This window comes from Pararge aegeria, chromosome 20, assembly GCF_905163445.1.
Source record: "Pararge aegeria chromosome 20, ilParAegt1.1, whole genome shotgun sequence".
Lineage (NCBI taxonomy): Eukaryota > Metazoa > Arthropoda > Insecta > Lepidoptera > Nymphalidae > Pararge > Pararge aegeria.
In genome coordinates this window covers 12,253,659-12,277,166 of record NC_053199.1, presented here as the reverse complement: position 1 = coordinate 12,277,166, position 23,508 = coordinate 12,253,659, and the positions used below count along the sequence as shown (strand labels likewise).

General features: G+C 35.7%; 2 protein-coding genes across 2 annotated transcripts; one reads left to right on the top strand and one right to left on the bottom strand.

The window, feature by feature from the left end:
- The first annotated feature begins 7,217 nt into the window (after positions 1-7,217).
- On the top strand, positions 7,218-10,308 carry LOC120632891 (NAD-dependent protein deacetylase Sir2B-like). The gene is made up of 2 exons (XM_039902930.1): positions 7,218-7,227; positions 8,676-10,308. Exons 1-2 carry the CDS (start codon positions 7,218-7,220, stop codon positions 10,256-10,258), a joined length of 1,593 nt encoding a protein of 530 aa, XP_039758864.1. The 3' UTR covers positions 10,259-10,308.
- Positions 10,309-10,310: 2 nt separating this feature from the next.
- Positions 10,311-23,194, bottom strand: LOC120632556 (ubiquitin carboxyl-terminal hydrolase 3-like). The gene is made up of 10 exons (XM_039902427.1): positions 23,104-23,194; positions 21,481-21,625; positions 20,067-20,367; positions 19,339-19,692; positions 18,397-18,545; positions 17,489-17,606; positions 16,818-16,949; positions 16,067-16,209; positions 15,321-15,467; positions 10,311-14,369 (listed from the first exon to the last, which is right to left on the bottom strand). The coding sequence occupies exons 1-10, from the start codon at positions 23,192-23,194 to the stop codon at positions 14,207-14,209; spliced, it is 1,743 nt and encodes a 580-aa protein (XP_039758361.1). The 3' UTR covers positions 10,311-14,206.
- Positions 23,195-23,508: the final 314 nt, after the last annotated feature.

The window sequence follows — 23,508 nt, the reverse complement described above, 5'->3', positions numbered from 1 at the left end:
ATAAGAATTCGCAAGTTTAAAAAAATACATTTAAATAAAATCATGAGTATAATTAGAACTCTATTAAGTAAGTAAGTTATCTAAGTATTATCCTACTCTAATAAATATTACCGGTAGGATAGGTACCCAACCTACCGATAATACTTATAAGAGTTTTTAAAATTGAATCTTAAAAAAATGTTTAAAACCCCTGTTCAATATACCAGCCATGTTTGGTTGTTTACACCACTACGAACAACAGTATGATACAAATCTGAGAACACAATAAACTTTACTTTTAGTCAGGAAGTTGATAAGATAACCATCTTTAGATAAACTCGGAAAACAAATTTCCATTCGTAGGGATTTTTCACGTTTAAGTAATTTGTATAAAGCCGTGTAAAACAACATCTGTAGATTAAAACGTTCGATATCTGATTGGAAAACTAATAATTTTATTGGACAACTTTCATTTCTAGTTTGAAATTAAACAGCATTGGTTCTGTGGCAACTTCGTCGTACGAAAGACCGATTTCCGAACGAAGCGACGCAGCTGTCACTTATTAACGTCAACGTGTAGATTGACATACCTGATTGTGACTTGTGGTCTAGGAAATTTTAGGTTAGGATAGAGAGGGTTGCCAGGTTTTCTTTTTTTTTTTACAGTAATAATTGACGGACCAAGCAGATGGTCCACATGATGGTAAGTGTAAACAGAGCGCCTGCGCTGGGTATGTGAGGATCACGTCCGCCATGTGTCCATGTCCGCCATCAAAATGTGGCGTATATTTAAGCCATGAAGTAAGGTTGCGCCTGCCTGTAATTACACCGGCAACTACAGCCTTCAAACCGAAACATAGCAATGTTTTGCAGCCGGTATAATTTCTCTGAAGAGCTCTGTCCACGATTACCTCGGAAAGGACAAAATGTTTATATTCTCCAACAGTTTTATCCACTCGCCAAGCTTGGTCACAAGGGTGGAAACAATATCAAAATAATATGGTTTGGATATAGGTACCTGCACGGGGAAAGGATAAAAATATATCTTCTCCCACAGCTTTATCAACTCTCAGAGCACTGGCACACACGTGTGGATGTTTACTTTAGCAGTTGGGCACGTTACTTATATCCCTCTATCCCCTTGTCAGGGGATATATCCCCTGAGAAGGGTATATATCCCTATGTAGTAGTAGGTAGGTTCTATGTAATCTATATGTGCGCCGAAAACATGCACTCGACCTAAACTGAATTATTACATGACGCTCAAAAAACTCATCTATCAATATTACTACTCACATTAATATTATGAAATTTAAAATTGCAACGTAATATCACCGGTCGGAGCATTTCAAGTTGAGCGCAGACATAAGTTCTCGATTGAAAGACATCACCTTCTCCATATACGCGACATTGGCGAAGTACCTACAGTGTGCCCAGTTGGCACAAATAAAAGTCATAGATACGTAAACAAGAATTGAATTGAAAGACATCTAGTCACTATTAACTTAACCGATGACCGTCCGATTTCCGCTTTCAGCTGCATGTTTCTCTTGCATTCTCGAGTACGCGTTTGCCACTCGAACATTTTGGCCGCGAGAAACTACCCGTTGCCGTATACCATAGCGTGGTATATCGGATCTTAGGGTCTTAAACCTGTTTGGCTCTTTTTATCCATATGGAGCAAAAGTCTGGTGAGGCTTCCTGCCTATAAAACCTTCTCGGTAGCCATCCCCACACATTGAAAGACTCAGAGATTGCACTGGTGACATGAATAACGCCCGTTTTGCTTGTCTCAGGAGGCCATCACCTAGATCGCAATCCATAAAGAGTGCATAGCTTTAGCCAGCAGCTTAACTTTGAAGTCTGTATTTATAAGTTTTCTTAGAGCAAAGCAATACTTTACATAATTTTCGACTCACCAGGAATTTTTATTATAAAATATCTAGCAACTGTAGGTACAGCCGAAATAATTGAAACTACGAGTTTACCACACGTCTTAATTAAATCTTACTAGCAGACCCGCGCGACTTCGTCCGCGAATGAGCAGACTTAAAAAAATATTCGTATGTTGTCGCGGGCTGTTTTATAGAACTTTAAAGAAACATCCGGAAAACACAAATAAAATGACATTTTCTAAAAATGAATCCTAGCTAGATCGATTAATCGCCCCCGAAACCCCCTGTATACTAAATTTCATGAAAATCGTTGGAGCCTACTCCGAGATTCCAATTATATATATACAAGAATTGCTCGTTTAAATATATAAGATATAAGATTTAGTCTGAATCTATTCTTATCTCAGGTTATCCAGTCTATATATTTAAAAGACTTGATACTGAGATCACGATCTGCTTAAGCTTAGCTGGGTTTTTTAAAACCAAGATTGAGCAAGTTAAGTTTGTGACCTATACTTAACTTCTTTATCAACTATGCTCTCTGCATACATAAAGTCTGAGGTCTACGGCGTTAGCTAATACTTAAGCGAAATATAATGCACTCGTAATTTGCAATTAGCGTCGCACGATAGTGTGTTATTAATTTTTTTCCTTGCTTTCTGAATATTTATAGAGCAATTTCACTAAAAGCTCTTGGGTGGGGAAGTTGTGCATTTCTTTAAGTATCACTTTGTTAGGTTTAATGCATAATTGTATTATTATTATATGCGGAAATGTCCCACGTTATTTAAAAGAACGTTAAACAAAAAAACGTTTGACTTGACAGTTTTTAGGCCGAGGGCTCGAACCGAGGAATAACTCGGGTCTCATAGTTAGGTATTTATATATAATTGATGTACTTCTATCTAGACCAACATTAAGTTATTCTATGTATCAATATATATAATTGATAACCCAGTGGGTAGGACTTCGACTTCACTTTCGGAGGGCGGATTTTGAATCCCAGAAACTAACTAAGTTTTAAAATTATGTGCGTTTTAAGCAATTACAATATCCCTGCTTCACCGGTGAATCCAAATTTCGTGAGGAACCCCGCATTCCTGAGAGTTCTTCATAATGTTCTCTAAGGTGTGTGGAGTTCACCAATCCGCATTGGGCCAGCGTGACCTTAACCTCTTCTCAGTGTGGGAGGAGACCCGTGCCCTGAAGTGGTACAGGGTTGATAATGATGTACCACATGCGCCTAAGAATGATGGACACAGAACGGGACTTTTTAAATGCGATGGTTTTCAACTTACCATCAGGTGAAACGAACGAATAGAGTGAAATTAATTTGGATGATTGATAAAATTTGAATAAGTATATGCGCGGAGCGTACAAGCCATCTACTTGGTTTGTCAGATATTATCCACTAGTAAAGAAAAACTACTCTGACTATAGTGAAAAGTCACATTTAACTTTGATGTAAACAACTATGGCCGGCACATGAAGATAATGACTACGCCGGACGGAACCGAAAGACTCGTACGAAGTGGGCATAACGCTTTTTCTGTACGTGACGATTTCTACCGGTTAACTAATTTCTTTATTAGCATTAGCATTTGAGAAAATCAAGATTATGGAATCTTGATTTTCTCAAATGCTGTCAAGGGATGATGCAGTCTAAGATGGTAGCGGGCTAACCTTTTCGAGGTATGGCAGTTATTTTAAGTACCCCTGGTTAAGTTTGGCCTACTTCTTTGTCAGTAAGGTGGACTAGACACGGTCGAAGGCACTCACAATACCCAAAGTCCTGAACACTACCTTTGGTGCTAATCTGAAGACACGTTAAGGAACTTCGATCCATAATATTGAGTTACATAACTGTGTAGGCAGTTCTTTTGTACAAACAAACACCATTGGCCAGCGCAGAGGCTTAAGTTTTACATAATAAGGCAACATGTGAGAAGGCAGTGTAACTTTAAGTGGCACGTTAGGAAGAACACGGCATGGCGGCCCGTACCCTCTAATTACGTACGATCGCTCGATAGCGCTTGCTTTTATCTCCGTCCATTAAGCAAATACACGCCTTCTCACATAATCACATACTACAATATATTTCGACGCTATCAATTAAAAATATTTTGATAGACAAAAGTAAATTCCAATTACGCGGCGCAATAGACGAAATGCCGACGCTAATGGATGTTTGTGTGCAAACACGAAGCATTTTTGTCTACCAATGTTACAGTAATTTTCGTAAAATGGGCGAATAGTGAAACTTTTTATATAAAATAACTAAGCACTGGCAAACATAAAAGCATTTTAAATATATACAACATGTAACCGAATTACGGAATAATGTTGAGGGATGCATATGTATATTTCATAAGGAATCACCCTGAAAAATATTAAATCAAAAGAAGCATTTTTATTTTGCCAAACAAACGAATTTAAAACCTTCTAAGTGTTTACTTATGACAACCCTAATGCAGATAAAAGACCGACACACGCAAAGTACCATAATGGTAAAAGCAAAATTATTAAATAATATTCAACAGTTTGTGGATTTGAATGATGATAATAAATAAGAAAACTAAAATTGCATATAAAGAAAGAAATTGAAACACCATTATGTCAATTGCAGATACAGAAGTGCATATGTAGAAGTGCAGGCGGCTTCGTCCGCTGTACTAAGCATTCGCACTAGCTTCTGCTTGCACCGCCGCGCCCCTAGAAATACGCCCATGGTGATTATGTTAGTACGTTAGTGTCGTATTCGCTCACCGCTGTCACAGCTAAAAGGAGCTTCGAACTCCATTTATTAAAAATGCAACAAATATATTTAAAATGGTATTTTTAAAGTTAATAATTATGTCATATGTACCTACCATTATTGTCATGCGTTCCTTGATTACGGTTTTTAAAAATCCCGCGAAAAAACGTTTGAACAGATTCTTCATAAATAATAAAAAAACAAAGTAGGGTGCATTCGTTTCGGAGCTATGATGTCACAGACAGATATACAATCATACACACGTTACTCATAACACCCTTCATTTTATACCGGGGGTTAAAAATATATCGGAACGAGCTCACAATTAACCTGGCTAATATGTAAATGAGCCAATTTAGGGAGGCTCATTTGAAACGTGATTGAAATTGTCCCGATTCCTGAAATGGCTTGAAATTAAGTGAAATAGAGAGGAAACATGCATCGGCGCGAACAAAGGCCCGCTTTGATAATTTGCGAATTAGCGATGAGTGCTCAGGCGCAATCGAATTAATTAGCCTTTGACAGTTTCTGCTTTAAAAGCTGCGTCTAAATATGGAATCGGCAACTTGCATTTATCGGTGCTTTAACTAGATTAAGCGCTTTGTTATTTTTTAACGCTACACATACCTTCGAGTACCCCGTTTAGCACTTACAAGTTAAGAGAATAGTTAAAAAAAAATAGGAACTCGTTAGTTAGACAGCTACACGCAATAAATATAATATCCTCATTATGAAACTAATAAAACTATTATCTCAACTTATATAAATAACTGTTGAGTCGACCGTTATTGTTCCGATCGTCGTTTCAGTCAATGGTCTTCTCGCGAAAAGCTTCGACCGATATCTTAAAAAGCTTTCGCTTGGTTGTAGGATCAAGGGTTGATACAGAAGGCAGTAGTCCTTGAAACGGCGCGTATTTACACGTTGATTATATCCCTTGTTATATCCAGTGTTATCCCCAGGGGTTATAATCGGGCGATATATTTTTTGTCTCCAGTCCTTGCTAACCCTGCAGGTGTAGTAGTGTTTAGTCCTAGGACCAGGACTCCAGGCTGGCACTAGGAGCGAAAATCTTAAATTGATCATGAATAAAATTAGTTATGTAGGTACCTACCTACATACGGCCGATTGGCGCAGTTTGCACTGACCCTGCTTTCTGAGTCCAAGGCCGTGGGTTCGATTCCCACAACTGGAAAATGTTTGTGTGATGAGCATGAATGTTTTTCAGTGTCTGGGTGTTTATATTCTAAGTATTTATGTATATTATTCATAAAAATATTCATCAGTCACCTTAGTACCCATAAACAAGCTATGCTTACTTTGGGGCTAGGTGGCGATGTGTGTATTGTCGTAGTATATTTATTTATTTATTTATACCTAATTTTATTCATGATACTATTAGTTTAGGATACTGTACGCTCAAAAATATTATTAAGTACGCATTTAAACATATCACAAAATCAATTCATTATAGACATAATACAATTCGTTTTAGTCGTAAACTCCATAAATAATGTTTTGCCAAATCCCTAGCTGTACAGCTGAACAAATAAGAGCTTTAATTAGATATACTATAATATACTATAAATATAAGATAAAAAATATCTTATATAGCTTTTATAAGATATTTTTTACTCTAGCACTCCAGACTTTCGATACTCAAGATAGCCTACGTTTGTGAGCCTACTAATCTCGGACTAAAGGTATTGTAGTCAGAACAACAAGGAAACCACTCGTAAGCTCGATATACTACTAGGCTATGTGCCTTGAAAAGCGCCATAGTGTAAACCGTGTCAAAGTTATGAAAATTAAGCTTAATTTGCTATACTCCGCGAAAAGCAGGCGAATCTGTATACATATTAAATGCCGAGGATCTGTTTGGTGTGGAGTATAAAGATTAAAGAAATTATAAATTATACCATACAGATTCGCCTGCTTTTCGCGGAGTATAGCAAATTAAAGATTCATTTTCATAATACGAGTAAGTATATAATGGAATTCCGCAAAGTAACGCCTGCTTCTATCCAATATTTAAAAACGTGTTAAAGTTTCTTTAAAGGCACCCTTTTTATTACGTCACGACCTAATTTGCAAAACTAGGTGTGAACCTGTACAAGGGAACATTTCCTACCACTAGGTAACGTTATTTGGACGCGTCTAATGGAGTAAGTGCTTTGCCAAATGGCCCGAGCCGCGAGCTTTTAATGCAATTTCGACTCCCTTTGTGAGAGAATTGGCGCAATCAATCCATTTACACTTTGTTTCGCTAACATTCTCCGCCGCTGGCTTTTAGCGACAATATAATTGGCCTTTCAGCCCCAGCGTAGGTACCTATATATTTTGTTGGAAAATATTATTGGAGCCGTTATCTATGCTTATCTGTTATCGACGTCGGAAAATTCTTATGAATATTATAGCACTGTGGTTAGGACTTCAGCTTCACTTTCGGGGGCCGAGTTCGAATCCCAGGATGCACCTCTAACTTAATGTGCGTTTTAAGTAATTATCATGAGAAATCGTAAGTATGGTAATCCTACCCGGACAGATTCTGTCACAAAAGCTGCCCTTCACTAGTGTTCTTATGCATAATGCCTTCCGGTACGTTACGTTAGAATACCTGAATAAATCAATGAAGGTTTTACCATTTAGGTACTTATGAATTAAAAAACACATCAAGACGTAATTATTTTTGACACAATACTAAAATGTCATAAAAGAGCTCCGTTTACTTCAACGTATTTGTTAAAAGCCATAAACATAAACTTTTCATTAGTTTCACCGATCAATCGATCGATCGTGCCTTCTCCATATACAAGACATTGGCGAAGTACCTTGTGCCCAGTTGGCACAGGCAAAAGTCATAAACAAGAATTGAATTGAAGAATTGAATTGAACGTTGCTGGTGTATTAATTTTAATAAATGTGAGATCGAATATTTTATGAAATTTAAAAACTTTAATGAAGAGATCACAAATGTATAAAAAAGTCAATCGTAGAAGCAAATTATTTAATCGTAAGTTATAAGCTCCTAGATACTGACACATTAAAATGAGTTACATACTAGGTAGGTACTATTACTGCTACTTACTTTCTTGGATTTTGACTGCCGATTGGCGCATTGGGCAGCGACCCTGCTTTCTGAGTCCAAGGCCGTGGGTTCGATTCCCACAACTGAATCGGTGGTTTATATGTATCTATATTAAAATTATTTATGTATGTTATTCATAAAAATATTCATCAGTCATCTTAGTACTCATTAGCAAGCTACGCTTGCTTTTGGCCTACGTGGCGATGTGTGTATTGCCGTAGTATTAAAAAAAAATCTTTACCACAGTGCCTACTTCAGTAAAGTTGTGCAATGGGAAGCGTTACAATAAATTAAGCTAAGGACAAACTGAAGCATCTTTTCCGCGTCTAAAGTGGCGTGCAAATTTACCATCAAACATACATTGCCCCACAGCTGGGCACAGATTTCTCTACAAGAATTATTGAGAGCTTAAACCTCTTGAGCGAGCTTATTTTATTATTTAACCTGTTTTATAGGTTAAATAATAAAATGGGAGCGGTAGCCCAGTTCGTAGGAGGGTGCGGTGCGATAGCCCAGGTGTAGGACTTCGAGTACGCTTTCGGTGGGCTTAGTTCGAATCCCAGCACGCACCTTTAACTTTTCTAGTTATTCGCGTTTTAAGCAATCAGAATATCACTTGCTTCAACGGTGAAGGAAAACATCGTGAGGAAACCTTCGTGTCTGAGAGTTCTCTATAATGTTCTTAAAGGCATGTGGAGTTCAGCAGCCCGCACTGGGCCAGCGTGGTGGACTACGTCCTCAACCCCTTCTCATTGTGTGCGTAGACCCGTGCCCTGTAGTGGACCGGTAATGGGTTGATATATATGATATATATAGGCATTAAAATTTCATCTTTGCTAACTATTTCTTCAACTTATTGGCTTGTATTATTATAATTTGTCAACCAATTTGTTTGGATAATAGCATCTAAATAAATCATTATTTATCGCCTATTAATAATATGATTACTTTTCAACAGATGTCAATCGCAATGTTGTATATCCGACTATATTTTGTAATTCCAACATAGAGGAAGAAGTAAATAATAACACAATTGAAATTGTAGAACTGAATTCCGATGCATCCGAAAATGAACAGAAAAACACCAATAATCATTCCTGGTGCAACACAAACGGCAAATTCCAAGAACAACAGGACGATTATAAAGTAAATCGAGCTGCTAGAGATAAGAGACGTCATAATAATGAAAAAGATTTCGTCATAATAAGCGAAAACTTCAACGATGATAAATACAATGACCATGACGTTTTGAATCAGTTTTGTACAGATTTCTACGGTTTTGATTGCTATGACAGAGGTGAGAGAATATCAACAGTAAATAATCCTCGATCAGAATTAATCACATTCATAAATAATTATAAAACCTCTGACACGTCCTCGGATACAAACCTATATGATGACAACGAAGTAATTCAGTGTGACAGAACCATTGAAAATGATTATTGGATCAGTGATCATGATTCAGATACTAGAAATATTACGTATGATGTTGATTGCAATGGCGAAAAGCCAACTTTCTGGATATATGCTTTAAAAAACAAACGTTATATGTCCGAACACGATTTCGAATTATCAAATATTTCTAGCAAGGAATCAACCAGTACTACTGACGACGAACAATCAAGTAATAATATTCCAAACATCCAGAGAATTGCAACACCCATTCCTGCTTATATCCCAAAAATGAATTTTCCTTTATCTCCTACGTTACCAACAGTAACGGAAGTAACAGAACCAAATAAACAAGCCTCGAATAACTCTGATATTAGTACAACAAACACAGAAGACACGACGCATCTGCAAAAACCTTTAAATGGTTGGTTTAAAAACGATACACCTAATGATAAACCGAATTCAGACAACATTGAGCCTTATGAAAATAACTGGCAGCCGTTGTCACCAAGAGAACGAAGAAGATTGAGACTAAATAAGCAAAATGAACTCAATACGCAGAAAGAAACAAAAACACTTTTTTACTGTGAGCCTGAAATTATTATCGGCAATAAAGAACTTACACCTACATTAAATATTGAGAGTTTCGAAAAAGAAATAGATGAAAATAATGAAGACGATCAAGTCAAAAATGAACATCTAGTTTCTTCAGAGAACAAAAATGATAGTGAACCGGATGAACCACTAAACAATCTACAAAAACCGCAAATAAAAATAGGTACTAAAATGAAGACACGTACAAAAGATATCACTGATCCAATAAAAAAACTGGATGGCAACTGGATTGGTCAATCTTTGCCACATTGTGAGAAACTATTAGAAGTATACGATTATAATTTTATGGATACAGAAGACAATGACGCACAGTTAGCTTCTCAAAGCACTGGAGGCGCTATGGAAGAAGGTGCTAGTGAGCTATTGTTCATACGAAACATGTCCCTCTTAAAACCAGCTGAATGGACACAATATTTGCCATTAACTGACAGCGTGCCTTCTTTACATCTGTCTTTATCCATAGACACAGATTTTAATCATGACAAAAAATCATGGCTCAAAAGTTTCTTAAGATTCATTAATTGCTGTAAATAATTGTATAGGTATATTATTTATTTAGGATCAGATAGAATTAAAAAACGTTATTTCAATTGGCGAATTTATTAAATTCAATCACTATCAACTTCCAGTAATTGAAGTACTTAAAAATAAACCTGTTATTGAACAATTTCAATTAGGTACTTGCAAAAGAGACCATCATATTTCACGACACAAAATCATTAAACCATTCTATATACACACTGCACTCGTACTATCACAATATGGTTTTAACACGAGTCGTCGATAACGCTCTGAAATTAAATAGACCATCGGATTATATTTATCAGGAATGTAAAGATCTCGCACAGGGAATTACCATATTCATTACTTTTCAAACAATTGAACTTTATTTATACTTAAGGTGCAATCTAGCCGCGCAATAGTTAATAACATATCACTATGATCATCATCATCATCATCATCATCATCATCATTATCATCATCATTAATGATCAAAAGACTGTTCCCAATATTAGGACTGTTGGGAACAGACCTCCTAATTCATAGGAGAGGGTTTTAGAGCATAGACCTCCAGCTTAAAACTTGCATAATACTTGATAAATAAATCCATTATGCAAGTTTTAAGCTGCATAAGTAGTGAAAACGTAAACCTGCAACTAAGCTGACGGTTGCATGAAGCTTTAACTTGAAATCCAAGCGAACTACTTTTAACGCAAGCAATCCACAAACTTTGGCCCAATCACTAAAGGTGTCAGTTCTGGCAAGTATGTTACAAATTCAACTAACTAGCACGCAAATGTGACGCCATATTTGCACGCAACATACACAATGGAAAGCGTGTAAGGACATACACAGCTAAGGTTTGGAATAGCCATCTGCGTCAAGTACCTTATCTATACTAATAATGAAGCTGAAGGGTTAGTTTGTTTTTTTTTTTGTTTCATAAACGCGCTAATCTCTTGGATACCACTTGGATTCAAAATTCTTCTTTTTGGTATAAGATAGCGCCAAATTTATGAGGAACATTATCCAATCCCTACGATCCTAAGGAGCCGAGCAAATGAAGTAAATGAGCGGGCGGCCGCTACATCTCGGTGGGTTTGGGTATATTGTGTAGAATCAGTTTAATATATGTAAAAAAATTACTTAACAGAAGCTGAGTATATTACGGTTGTTTAAAATTCATTTATAATACTATCAAGCTCAATAATATTTGAATTCATCAATTGAATTGCTGCGATATTATGATTCCATTTTTTTTGTTTTTATTGTTAGTAAATGTATTTTTCGTTTTTCAAAGGAAACTTGAGTTGATACACACAGAAAATACATTTGCAACTTGGAACAGAGAGTCCAGCTCGTTTGCGTGTTGCATTATTATAAAAGATTAAATTATTAGAAAAACACATTATAATTGTGAAAGGATAAATCCTCCATGACGTAAGAAAAATGAGAATTTTATAACAAAATAAGGGCATTAAGTCGCATTAAGTGTTCTGTCGAACATGACGTCATAGCACATTTATTTTTTTTATGTTTCAACTTGTTCTTTTAAAAAACCTATTCAAACAAAAAGTAATAAATATAATTATTGTAATGGAACAATTTGAGACGTCACTGAGATTTAAGTCCGGTTACAACTAGTCCAGTCTATGGACTGGACTAGTTGTAATTCTATGGAACACGAGAAAAACTATTTTTTTTTCGATGAAGTCACGTTCCATAGTACAATTATTATTTAACAAACACCATCCAAAAATAATGATGCATAACTCACTGGTCTAACTACTAATATTTATCTTGTTTATTGCAAACCTCATTATCAACACAATACTATTAATAATGATATAAGATTTCCTTAACGCCTAATGTCTCGTAATAAACTACCTTGTAGAATCACCACAGAAACAATACTCGACATAAAATATATTCCTAATAAAAAGAGCACATAATTTTTCTTAAAGCCATTTTCAATTCATAGTTTGTTCACAAAATAAAAGTTAAATACATTACGCTTATATTAAGCTGGGGCATGGGTTAACAAGTTAATTGAATTTAATATATAATACATGCTTACAAGGTAACTTTCCACTAAAGATTCTATGGATGAAAATAAAAGTATGGAAATAAATGTAAAATGTAAAAACCACTGCAGTACTAAGATTTATGTTATGCGCCTAGACGATTCACGTATATTAAGGATCTGCGCGCGTTAGTGTGAATTTTTCTACCTATTCGCTCGCGTGATAGTTAACTATGTTTTGTATGGAATCGAAAGGACGCCATCTAGTGTCATTACCGTATTCTAACAAAGTTTCCAGTATACAATACTGGTAGGTGACGCTCTTCAGTTTCCATAATGCGTAGGTGTTAAGCCTGGTGCGAGTATAAATATTGAAGATATCCCAGCTCGATCTAGAATCCCAACAATGCCGAACAAGCTGTCAAGGGATCTTGATATACGAGGCGCATAACTAGTATATGCTGAACTTTTTATTTGTTGAAAATACATGATATGTCGACTTAAAAATATGTGTGTACAATTCGTTTTGACTAAAAATAGAATGTGTTCAAAGTAATCAAACTCTGCAACTCATAGTTTTGATGTCCTTCTTCATACCTAGAAATTTGATGTTGAGAAAGGAAAATTCCTATACTTGATAAAAATTATATAAATAGTATAGCTATTTCCCATGCTATTGCAATCAGTTATATAATAAATTCTTTAAACATAGTGCACCAAGTGGACATACATTTAAGGACATCAATCATAGAGTTTGTATGCTAAGCGGGCCAGCGAAATTACTTTTACATTAACTCCAACATTCGGAAAAAAATCATTCCTTTTCTAATTTTTAACAAAAATAACTAAAAAAAGTTAAATACTTGATTAAACGTTAACGACTTGACGATAACTCACAAAGAACTTTGATGCAGTAATAAAATAATATTCCGTATTAACGCGAAGTTTTTTTTCCAATGGCCGGCAAAAAACTAACCTTTGTAACGTTTGAATACAAACACACACTCCGGAGCTTAAACATAAACCTAATTAAATAAATAAAACCCATTTGTGGCGATTCAAATAAAAGTTAGATGCATTTGCAGGATTGACGCACTTTGGATGCGTTTTGCGTACAAGTTACAGTAGTGCGTACAAAAACCACAATAGTACCCGAACATAGTCCATCTTTATTTACTTGTCTTAATATGTTAACAATATTTTCATTACTTTTAGTGTAAAAATGTGTTATGGAATTATTAAAAATAATAAAAACGTAAAAAAAGTATTTTCCATTTAAAAAAAAAAAAGAATTTACACTACAATAATGAAAAGATTGTTTACATCATAACACAAAAGTAAAAAGAGTATACGCATTATGGTCTTGGCATACCATATCTACTCCACACGAACTCGACTCAAGTTGTTATATTGAAAAGTGAGGTTTATGTCGTATATCATTAAGCTCACATTCCAATCCTTTAGTTTCAGTCGGTGTTGAGAGGATTCGTTGTACGTAGGCCAAAAACCGTGCGTTCCAGCGTGTTATAAATGAAACATTTAAGACAGGTGTCAAATGACCTTGACGATTCTAAACTTAAATTTACACGAATAATGGTAATTTTTATTAAAATTATATAGTTCACGATGTTTATTTGATTTCGCACGATTTGTTGATCCATTAACATGGATCGTGAACACATCAGGACGATGCGGTGCATCATGCGATCATGACCCGTGTGTCTGGACCGAAATATCTTCAAATTCAAATTATGGGAAAGCACCTACAAAAATGACCTTGAAAGAAAAAAGCGCACTCTATTTTTACAAGTGTCATGGCGTTTAAAATTCGTATCCAACGTACGAGAAGCCTAGTTCGCAACAATTTTGAGTGCGATGCGCAACCAATGATTATCGACCATAAGGTCGAAGAAGTCATAGCTTTCGGAAGAGCATATTGTAAAATGCGGGTAGAGTTGTCACGAGGCGGAAGGCAGAGCGAACTCGCGGCGTATGTAGAACAGAATGTATGGTTTGCACGAAGCAACTGCGCTCGAGTCCGTTGCTCGCACTGTCTGGTCGTTGAAGTGAAACCACTGGTCTCCGTTGATTGCGAACGCCGTATAGTGACCGGAGCCCGCCCTGGAATTAATATTGCTGGTTACATTGAGGAAACTGTATTTTTTTCTTGAATTTGGGAGTCTATTGCAACGAGGACCTTCTCAGAAAGGGTCCAGAATGATATGCGGATTCTCAGGGGATTTTTACCATTAAATGGGGATTACAACCCCCTTATTTAAAATAGCCAATAACAAAGATTTCCAAGGAGGGTTGAAGCCAATGAGGTCGGTGTTAATAAATACTTTTAGTTAAAGTATTTATTTATATTACGTTATATCCCATGGGCACGTACGCACGTGGGCACGCAGCTCTTTGCATCCTCGTTTCTAATACGCACTGCAAACATGTTGTTTTCTTTCCAGCTCATTTTTTTCCCACCAACTATAATATTAGTACCTTCAAATCAAGTGAATAGTCATAATTTTGGCAAGCGCCCTCCATATTACTTCCATGAGTGATTGAAAAATGGTTTACAAATATTGAAAATTTTTGAATAAACGATGTCATGCACACATAAGGTGGGATAAGGTAAGAAGAAGAGAACTGGGGTAGAATTACGATTATTTAACACCCCGCAAAACAAACGGTCATATGATTATTACATATATAACCCAAAAATATAGTGGTGTTGACCGTTTTTTTTTTTTTAAATATCTAACTTGTCACTCTTAATGGAACTTAACAAATTGATTACAGTCATCGTCCATAGTAGTTAGTGCTTTGAGTGGCAATCAAACGCGCGGTCTAGTAGGATCCCTAGCCACATTCCCCGAAGTCCTTTGTTCCTTTCTGGAACGATTTTGGATGGATATCGTATTTAAAGAGTTTCAGTTTATCTCATATATGTTAGATAGTAAGCTTGTCTATCGCATAAGGGTTTTGTAGTTTTAATAAATAAAACACCTGGGGAAAATAAAATGGGGAAAGTCGGAATAAAAAAAAAGAAATAGATGAATCTACTCATTCACTCACCCAGAGCCGTGGTGAACGATGACTGCGGCGAGATCGTACAGATAGTTCCCGAGGCCGGAGTGTCGCGTGTCGGGCACGTTCGATAGCACGAACCGCGACATGTCCAACGCACTCAGCGGAAACGATATGTTTGTGTCCACTTTTGTTCTGTGACAATGGAATTAAATTACATTCATTAATCTATATCAATTGTTGATGTTGGAAAAGAACAAAATCCGAGTTTCTTGCCGGCTTTTTCTCGGTCGAATCTGACGTGACGTTTTAAAAGGCCAATTTGAAATAAATGAATTTTAAATTTGAATATACTCGGGTGTCGTACGAGGCGAATAAAGGAATATAACGGACAAGGGGCCGCAGCATCCTCCGTGCTACTACTACCACCATCTACTGCGACCACCAACCCGTCTGCCCAGCGTGTTGATTATTTTTTTGGCTTCGACTACACTCTCGGAGGAGCAGAGTTCGAATCCCAGTACGCACTTTCAACTTTTCTGAGTTATGTGCGTTTCAGGCAATTAAAAAATAACTGGCTTCAACTGTGAAGGAGAACATTGTGAGGAAACCTGCATGCTTGAGAGTTCTCCATAATGCTCGCAAAGGTGTGTGGTGTCCACCAATCCGCACTGAGACAACCCCATTTTAACCCCTCTCATTGTGGGAGAAGATCCGTGCTCTGTAGTGAGCCGATATTTATTTGCAGCTGATTGTGATAGTAAAATTTTAAGAAAATAAGCCTCAAATATTACCTAAAGTAATTATGCCACCGAAACCTCTTAAGGTGCAGACATAAGACGTTGGGTAGCCTGCGTACCCTGAACTGCTTAGTGGATTTTTGTTTGCATTTACACGTACTGCAGTAATAACGCTCCGTGTCGGCTAATTCTTCAACCTGGAACAAATCATTTAATTAACTTAGTGATAGAGATTTAGGTTGAGAAGGGAGATGAGGGCATGAGGGGGGGGAATAGTCCTTTTAGTGAAAATTAAAATATATATGGTTGTAACATATGTACAGAGTAATTATACGGTAGTCGCTTTACCAAATTACGAGTGAGTATGCCTCTCAAAACCATGAGAAAATATTATAATTAAAATCTTGTTTCTTTCTTTTCAGTTCTTCAATGATTTTATAAAGATGGCAGATATTGAAGCAGTCGGTATGTTATTTTTTTTTTAATTAAAAAATATCACTTGCTTTAAAGCTGTAGGAAAGCGTCCTGAGGGCACCTCTATGCCTGAGAGTTCTCCATAATTTTCTCAACGTAATGTGAAGTTCACCAATCCGCACTAGGCCAACATGGTATACTACAGGGTAAACCGTTCTCATTCTGAGAGGAGATCCGTGCCCTGTAGTTGGCCGGTAATATGTTAATGATGATGATTCTGCTTCTATCTTTGTTTTTCTATTCTTCTTTTGTTTTTCTACCTTGCACCGTGCAAGTAAAGAGTATAAATAAATAAATAATAAATAAATGTACCTTATTACGATTAACTTACCTGAACGAAACTTGCAAGACAGTCTGTCAAAGAGACAGGCGCTTCGTGTCGACCTATCTCGGGTAATTCCAGGGAAAGATCCAGAAACGGATCGAACTTTTTGCTTTCCGTGCCGCACGCTAGACAACGAACCTGTAATAAAATCAAGTTATTTACTTATACTCTCGAGGTGCTGGTATAGAGATCCCAGGTCGATATACGCAGCGTTGGTTGGTTTCCTCTCCAGATTTTTTTTCAAAGTCCAAAGTCATAAATATATAATATAAATATATATCATAGGTGGCACTTTCGATGCGTACATTACATGAGAATTACACGGTAGTGAGATGATGGCGATAACCATATTCGTAAACTTAAAACTAAAGCTACGAGGGTTCCAAACGCGTCCTAGTCTAAGAAGAAGCTCACAACAAACTTAACCAGGTGAGTTTTTTGCTGTTATCACCATCTCACTTTGTTGTGTATGTATTATTATTTTATTTTTTAATAAAAAAAAATACGTAACGTACCCCATTGGACCTGGGAGGTGGCGCTGCTGACAGTATACTACCAAATTTGATTAAAATATATATTTATATCTCTTGTTTTACGGGCAAGACGACGTTTGCTGTGTCAGCTAGCTAATATTATATAAAATATATTATTAGCTAGCTGACATATAAAATGAATACCTCGCTTTGCAATGTTCCGCCGAAAACAGCAGTTACAATTGAGGCAGAGGGCGCTCGAGGTACAAAATTACCCTCAGCACGGTCTGGCGGCAACAACTGTAAAAGTTCTGTGTGTAATCTGAAACAAATAACACCAAATCCTATATTACTATTTGATAGGTTTGGCTGCAAGATTTATTAGAATATTAGGCTGCAAGATATATTAGAGAATATTTTTACTAAAATAAGAGCTACAAATGTTAAGGGTAGGCAATGCTTTCGTGCTTGTATGAAGTACACGACACTGATTACTGTCAAACGGTCCGAAAACAATACACCAAAATATCCTATTACTGTCAGTTGGGTACACAGAATTTTACACCAGGTTAGGCAGCTGGAAGAAGGAAAAAACCTAGTCTTATACGAATTATATATATTTTTTTAGGGTAGGCAGTGCATTTGTTTATGTATGAAGTGAACTTGTGAATATGGGTGTGTGTTGTGTGTATGGGTGTGCGTGTGTTGCCTGTATGTGCACATACTTTCTATTTTTACCCGATCGATGAACTTTGTATCACCCAATCCCATATAAAATTACCACACCGTAAATAAAAAATAATATTAATATAGGATATATAATGATGTGAACTAAGTATGTACTATTGATGATATGATAAGTAAGCTAAAGTCAACTTTTTCTTAAAGTAAATCAATCATCTTTAAGTATTTAATGTAAAGCTTAGTTTGAAATAATTGTAAGTAAGTTAGAAAATATTAAAACACACTTAATTATAGAAAATCTGTTTTTATCGTTTTTTTTTTATCGCAATTGTTTATAGTTTAAAATATACTATACACTAAAAAGTAATTAAAAGATTGTTGATATTATATCACAAGTTAGAAACGTAGACTTTACAGAATTTACTAACCTGTCCAACATGTACCGCAAGAACTCGTGGGCGTCCTGCTGTTGGTACCCTCTGAACCTCGGCACCACCTTCCAGATGACAAGGAACAGGCACTCCGGAGATATCGCACCCTTTGAACCACATCCACCCGTGTTCAGATTGATAAGGACCTGAACATAAAATAATGATGAGCACTCAAAACAAAAATATTGTGACTGTGAGCGGCAATATTGCTGTCTACTAATCTAATACGAATTGTTTTTTTATTCCAATACAAACCAGGCCTTGACTGCCATCTCACCTGCTGCTAAGTGATGATGCAGTCTAAGATGGTAACGGGCTAAACGGTTAAGCTGACTTTTCGGAGTTATAAACGGTGAAGAAAAACATCTTGAGGAAACCTGCATGCCTGAGAGTTCTCCATGTTCTCAACGGCGTGTAGTCTACAAATCCGCACTTCGCTAGCTTGGTAGACTATGGCCTAAGCCCTTCCCATTCTGAGAGGACATCTGGCCCTTTAGTGGGCCCGTCACGGGTTGGTGATGATGATGAACAACCTAACCCGGCTTCTCAACTACCTTACACCCAATGTAGGTATTAATGTGAGGCAGTTTGGTGGAGTGTTCCACAATACAATTCCAAGGTAAATTTAATTAATCTTTCTCGTAAGGTTTGCCAACGTTTGCAATGTAAGCGTACAAAAATATGTTTGTTAGAACTACACATTACAAATCTTTGAAATTTTTTTTGCCTTTATTTACTATAATAATATATATAATATATCACTCATTCTATCGTTAAAAACTGCATTAGAATGTCTAAATATGTATATAAATGTTATAAGGATCTAAATGTACATACAGCTGGAGCAACTTTGTTTATTACTATGTTAAGAAGATAAAGATTTTACGACTACAAAATGGCATCTGTTATCTGTAACAATATTGAGGGGAATACCCTTACCTTTCTTAGTTCTTCAGCCATAACAACATCATGCATTTCCTGTCGCGTGTAACTTCTCGAATGGTACACTTTACGTCCATTTGTCTTTACCTCCAATGAGGGTAGCTGACTAAAATAGCAACTAAATTCCTGTATATTATTCAGACTTTGTAGCACTGCGTTCATGAAACACGTGTTGCCCAGATTCTTTAAACCTACTATCTTCTTCTCCCGTTGACTCTTTCCATTGCATGGGGATACCTTCTTTTCTTTACCTCTAGAAGGTTGGTTTGAATTCTCCGTTGAACTACTGTCTTCAGAGTGAGATCGCTTTCTATATCGAGGACGCAAACTTCTTACTGGCTCGTCCACATTCTGGAAGAACGAAGAAAAAAGATATTTTAAATTTACAAAAAATCTTCTACAAACTCAATAAACTATAGAATACACTAGAGAATTTATTCTTGATCGTGAAAAAATTAACGTGTAATAATCTCCCCTAAGGAAGATTCTCGTTTCGATTCTTTCGAAACGAGAATAAAGATCAAGAAGAAAAAAGATCTGAAATATTCAGAATTTAGCGCAAATCAATGAATTTAACACCAGTATTCAGTTTTTCTCAGGATTAACAAAGTCAATTTATAGCATAATATTTAGTCTAAATTATTGGCTTTTTTACTACTATCAGGGATTTCGTAAAAAAGCGAAACGACAATAATTGTTTGGGCTTTGACATATAAAAAAATTACCTTAGATATAGTTGGTTTATTTTCATTGCTTTCATTTTCAGGTATATCACATGAGCTTGTTGCCATTACTTCAGCACCATATGTTACCATACTTGGAGACAACGCCAACTTTTCATTTGTGTCCAATTTGTGTGTAACAGGACTATCTTGTTCTTCATAGCTTTTGCTGGCAGTTTCAATTTCATCTACGTCAGTATTTGATTCAACATTTTCGTTATTCCTAACTTGCATAATACCATGCCTTATTTTGTGCACAGTTTGTTGATCGGTGTCGTTTGATATATAGTCATCGCATTTGTAACTGGAAAAATATCTTTGGTATATAAAAATATTCGTTGAAGTGATACAGACAGATCTACAGCATTTTGAATATTATATGATTACAGAACTAACTGACTTTAAGAATGCCCATGGCCTAAATCTATGTCTTGTTGAGTTTTGTTTTGTTTTCATTAATAAATCATATTCTGCCTCATCTCCGTCCACCGACCGACGAAGTCTCCATTTGCTTTCATACAATTTTTTAAAAGTTTATTTGTTTGTTTTCTTCATTTTAAGCATAGAGTTAGGTAGATAGTACTATTCCGTCATCTAGGTCAGTTATATTTTCGGTATAGCATATAACAATATTTTAAGTACAAGAATGACTGCAAACTTAGTTTAGCATTTCTAAGTGATTAGGCACTTAATTTTTGTTTATCTAAAAACCTATCAATGATCATGAATAAGCTAAAAACAAAAGTCGTATTTTTATTTCTCCACACACCAGTCTTTACACTCTTTTTCAGTATGCAGAAAGCAAAACCTTGCCAAATTTCATTGTTAGTCAGCAGCTTAACAATGAAATTGTAACAAACAGATACACTATTGCATATAGTATTAATATAAACGTCGCTTGAAAATTGGGTAACTTTTAGTATTTTGATAATAAAATATGATAATTATAGCGATTTTGTCGTTAAAGCTTAATATTTTCTTGAAAATTCGTAAAAAATATCCAATAAACCAAAAAATATGCGTTTTCCTTTTGAGAGCGATTACTGGGTTGATTAAACGCTCGTGTTCGATCTCACACTTAGCACTGCGGCAGACAATAAGTGGGCGGGGAAGAAATTATTATAATTTCAAATAATGTTTCATGCATGCAACTTAAAAAACCAAATTGTCAGCCAAAATTATTTCTAAAGACTTAGGTGAGGAGAAGTGTGATTGTTAAAGTATGGCAAAAAATCTGGTGCATTCCCAAATCAAACAGAAAGTATTTGGTAGCTACTTTTGGCAGCTAATTATTAACAAAAAATATCACTATAACATCAAAAATGTTTCAGTAAATAACAGCATAAGTTTTATAAAGGTATGTTTTAATAAGAATCAATTATAATTAATCATAACTTATAACTCTAGCACAACTTACCAGTAAACTGAGAACACATCACAACTCATGCACAGCTGGTGGTCAGATGATTCCGCATGTTGCTTTGCATGCCCGCTGGCATAGCGGCCACAGTTCACCACTCCACAATGCAAGCAAATCCAATTTTGCTCTTCTATAGCACATTCTGTAAAATAAAAAATACATTTAACTCCTGTTTACAGACGAATTAAAGGTATATGAATGTCATGTGCTATTAATGTATATGAATGCATGTGATTATTTCACTTAACTTTGCCTGGACTTTGCTTTTTAATATTTTGGACTTTTGTGGCTCCAAAAAAATTCAATTGTCACTGTAGTTACAATACTCTATTATATAACAAAAATTCTTTGTAAAATTCTTTGTCTAAAAAAATATGTCAAAAAATATAATATTTTTTGACATATTTTTTTTAATAAAATAAAATAACAAATAATTCACCTATTCAGCCTAATATAAAATTATTCTTGAACAAATGAATGAATGAATGTACTTTTATTGCACACCACAAAAAGGACATAAAAAAGAAAAGTACAACAAAACAATGGATAAAAATTTGGCGGCCTTATCACTTCATAGCAATTTCTTCCAGGCAACCAATGGCGAAGAAAACAATTCTTGTAATATTATTAAAATGTAGGAGCATAATTTTTCTATTATTAGGTTTGTCACTGCATTTTTCTTATGAAAGCTTTGCATAGTTGTTTTTCTCAATATTATCTCCAGATGATAATAAGCCCTCCATATTATTATTTTCATTTTATTAAAAAGAAAAATAAAGAGTTTATTGATAACATAGACATGTTAATCTCTTATCTAGTTTTACGAGGAAGTTTATAGGCTATGCATCATGCTACAACTATCTATTATATAGCCTAGCCATTTATTGTTAGCTACAATTAATCAACTCTTGTGATTTATCTCATGATCAGTCTCATACAGAGTTGGTTTTGGAGCATATTCCACTCTGCTGCAAGATGGATCTTATTGTCATCATTTGATCAGCTGATCTGATTTTATACCTTATACCAAGTGATAGTTATGTTATGGATAATTCGATCCTAAGTTAGGTTCCTATGAATTTACTAGTTTTAGTGTTAACGATAGGATTAGATAATAGAACCTATCAATGCATTGGTGTATGCTGATGATGTCAGAGATTTGCGGTTCTACTACGCAAAAATAAACCCAGACTGGCATTAATGTAAATGTTTTCGTAACTACGTGAGTCATTATAATATTCCGTTCTCGTATATGGGTTGGACTTATCGTCTAAACTAAACGTTGTCTTCACGAACTATTTTAGTGAAGTTACAGTGAAGTTACGCGCTTTGAAATAAAAACTACACAAGTACCCAATCAATTTTCACATAGTAAGCTAGCCCTATGATTAAATTTGTTTCGAATTATAATTAAAGTGTCGGAAGCACATCTTCACGGTCACCCATGCCGCGCCCCTCTCTCCTACCCCCGCGCCGCGTGAACAGCTGATTATTTTAGTTCACTGTATTGATTTTTCAAACTAACCTCCTATTATGAATACGATGCGGCATCTAAGTATGAGAACGATTCTGTATTCGCAGACCTTATGCATTATGGAAAACGAATACATATTATTTTACCTGAACAATTGAAGTTCTTTGTGATCGAAGAGTCCTCACCGAAGAGATCGCTATCCAAATTGACGTTATCTAACAAATGGGGACATTCCATTATTCATAATAATTTTAATCTAATAATAGTTGAATTAAATAACTTCTTTAATTCATGTAAAAGTAATAAAGTCCTTTGCACATTTATTACACAGTGGTAATCCGAAACACGAACGTGAGTGATTTATCCATTTCGCACTTTGAGTCTTTGAATAGGTGCGAAGGAGCAAGAAAACATCGAACCACCGCAAACAACAAACTCTCCGTTCGGATACTCTGAGGACATTCATGTCAGAACTTTCCTCTGGATTTTTATTGCAACATTGAGTAGGTATTAAAAGTAGTCTGAGGTGCCATGTCGTGTTTGTGTCCTCA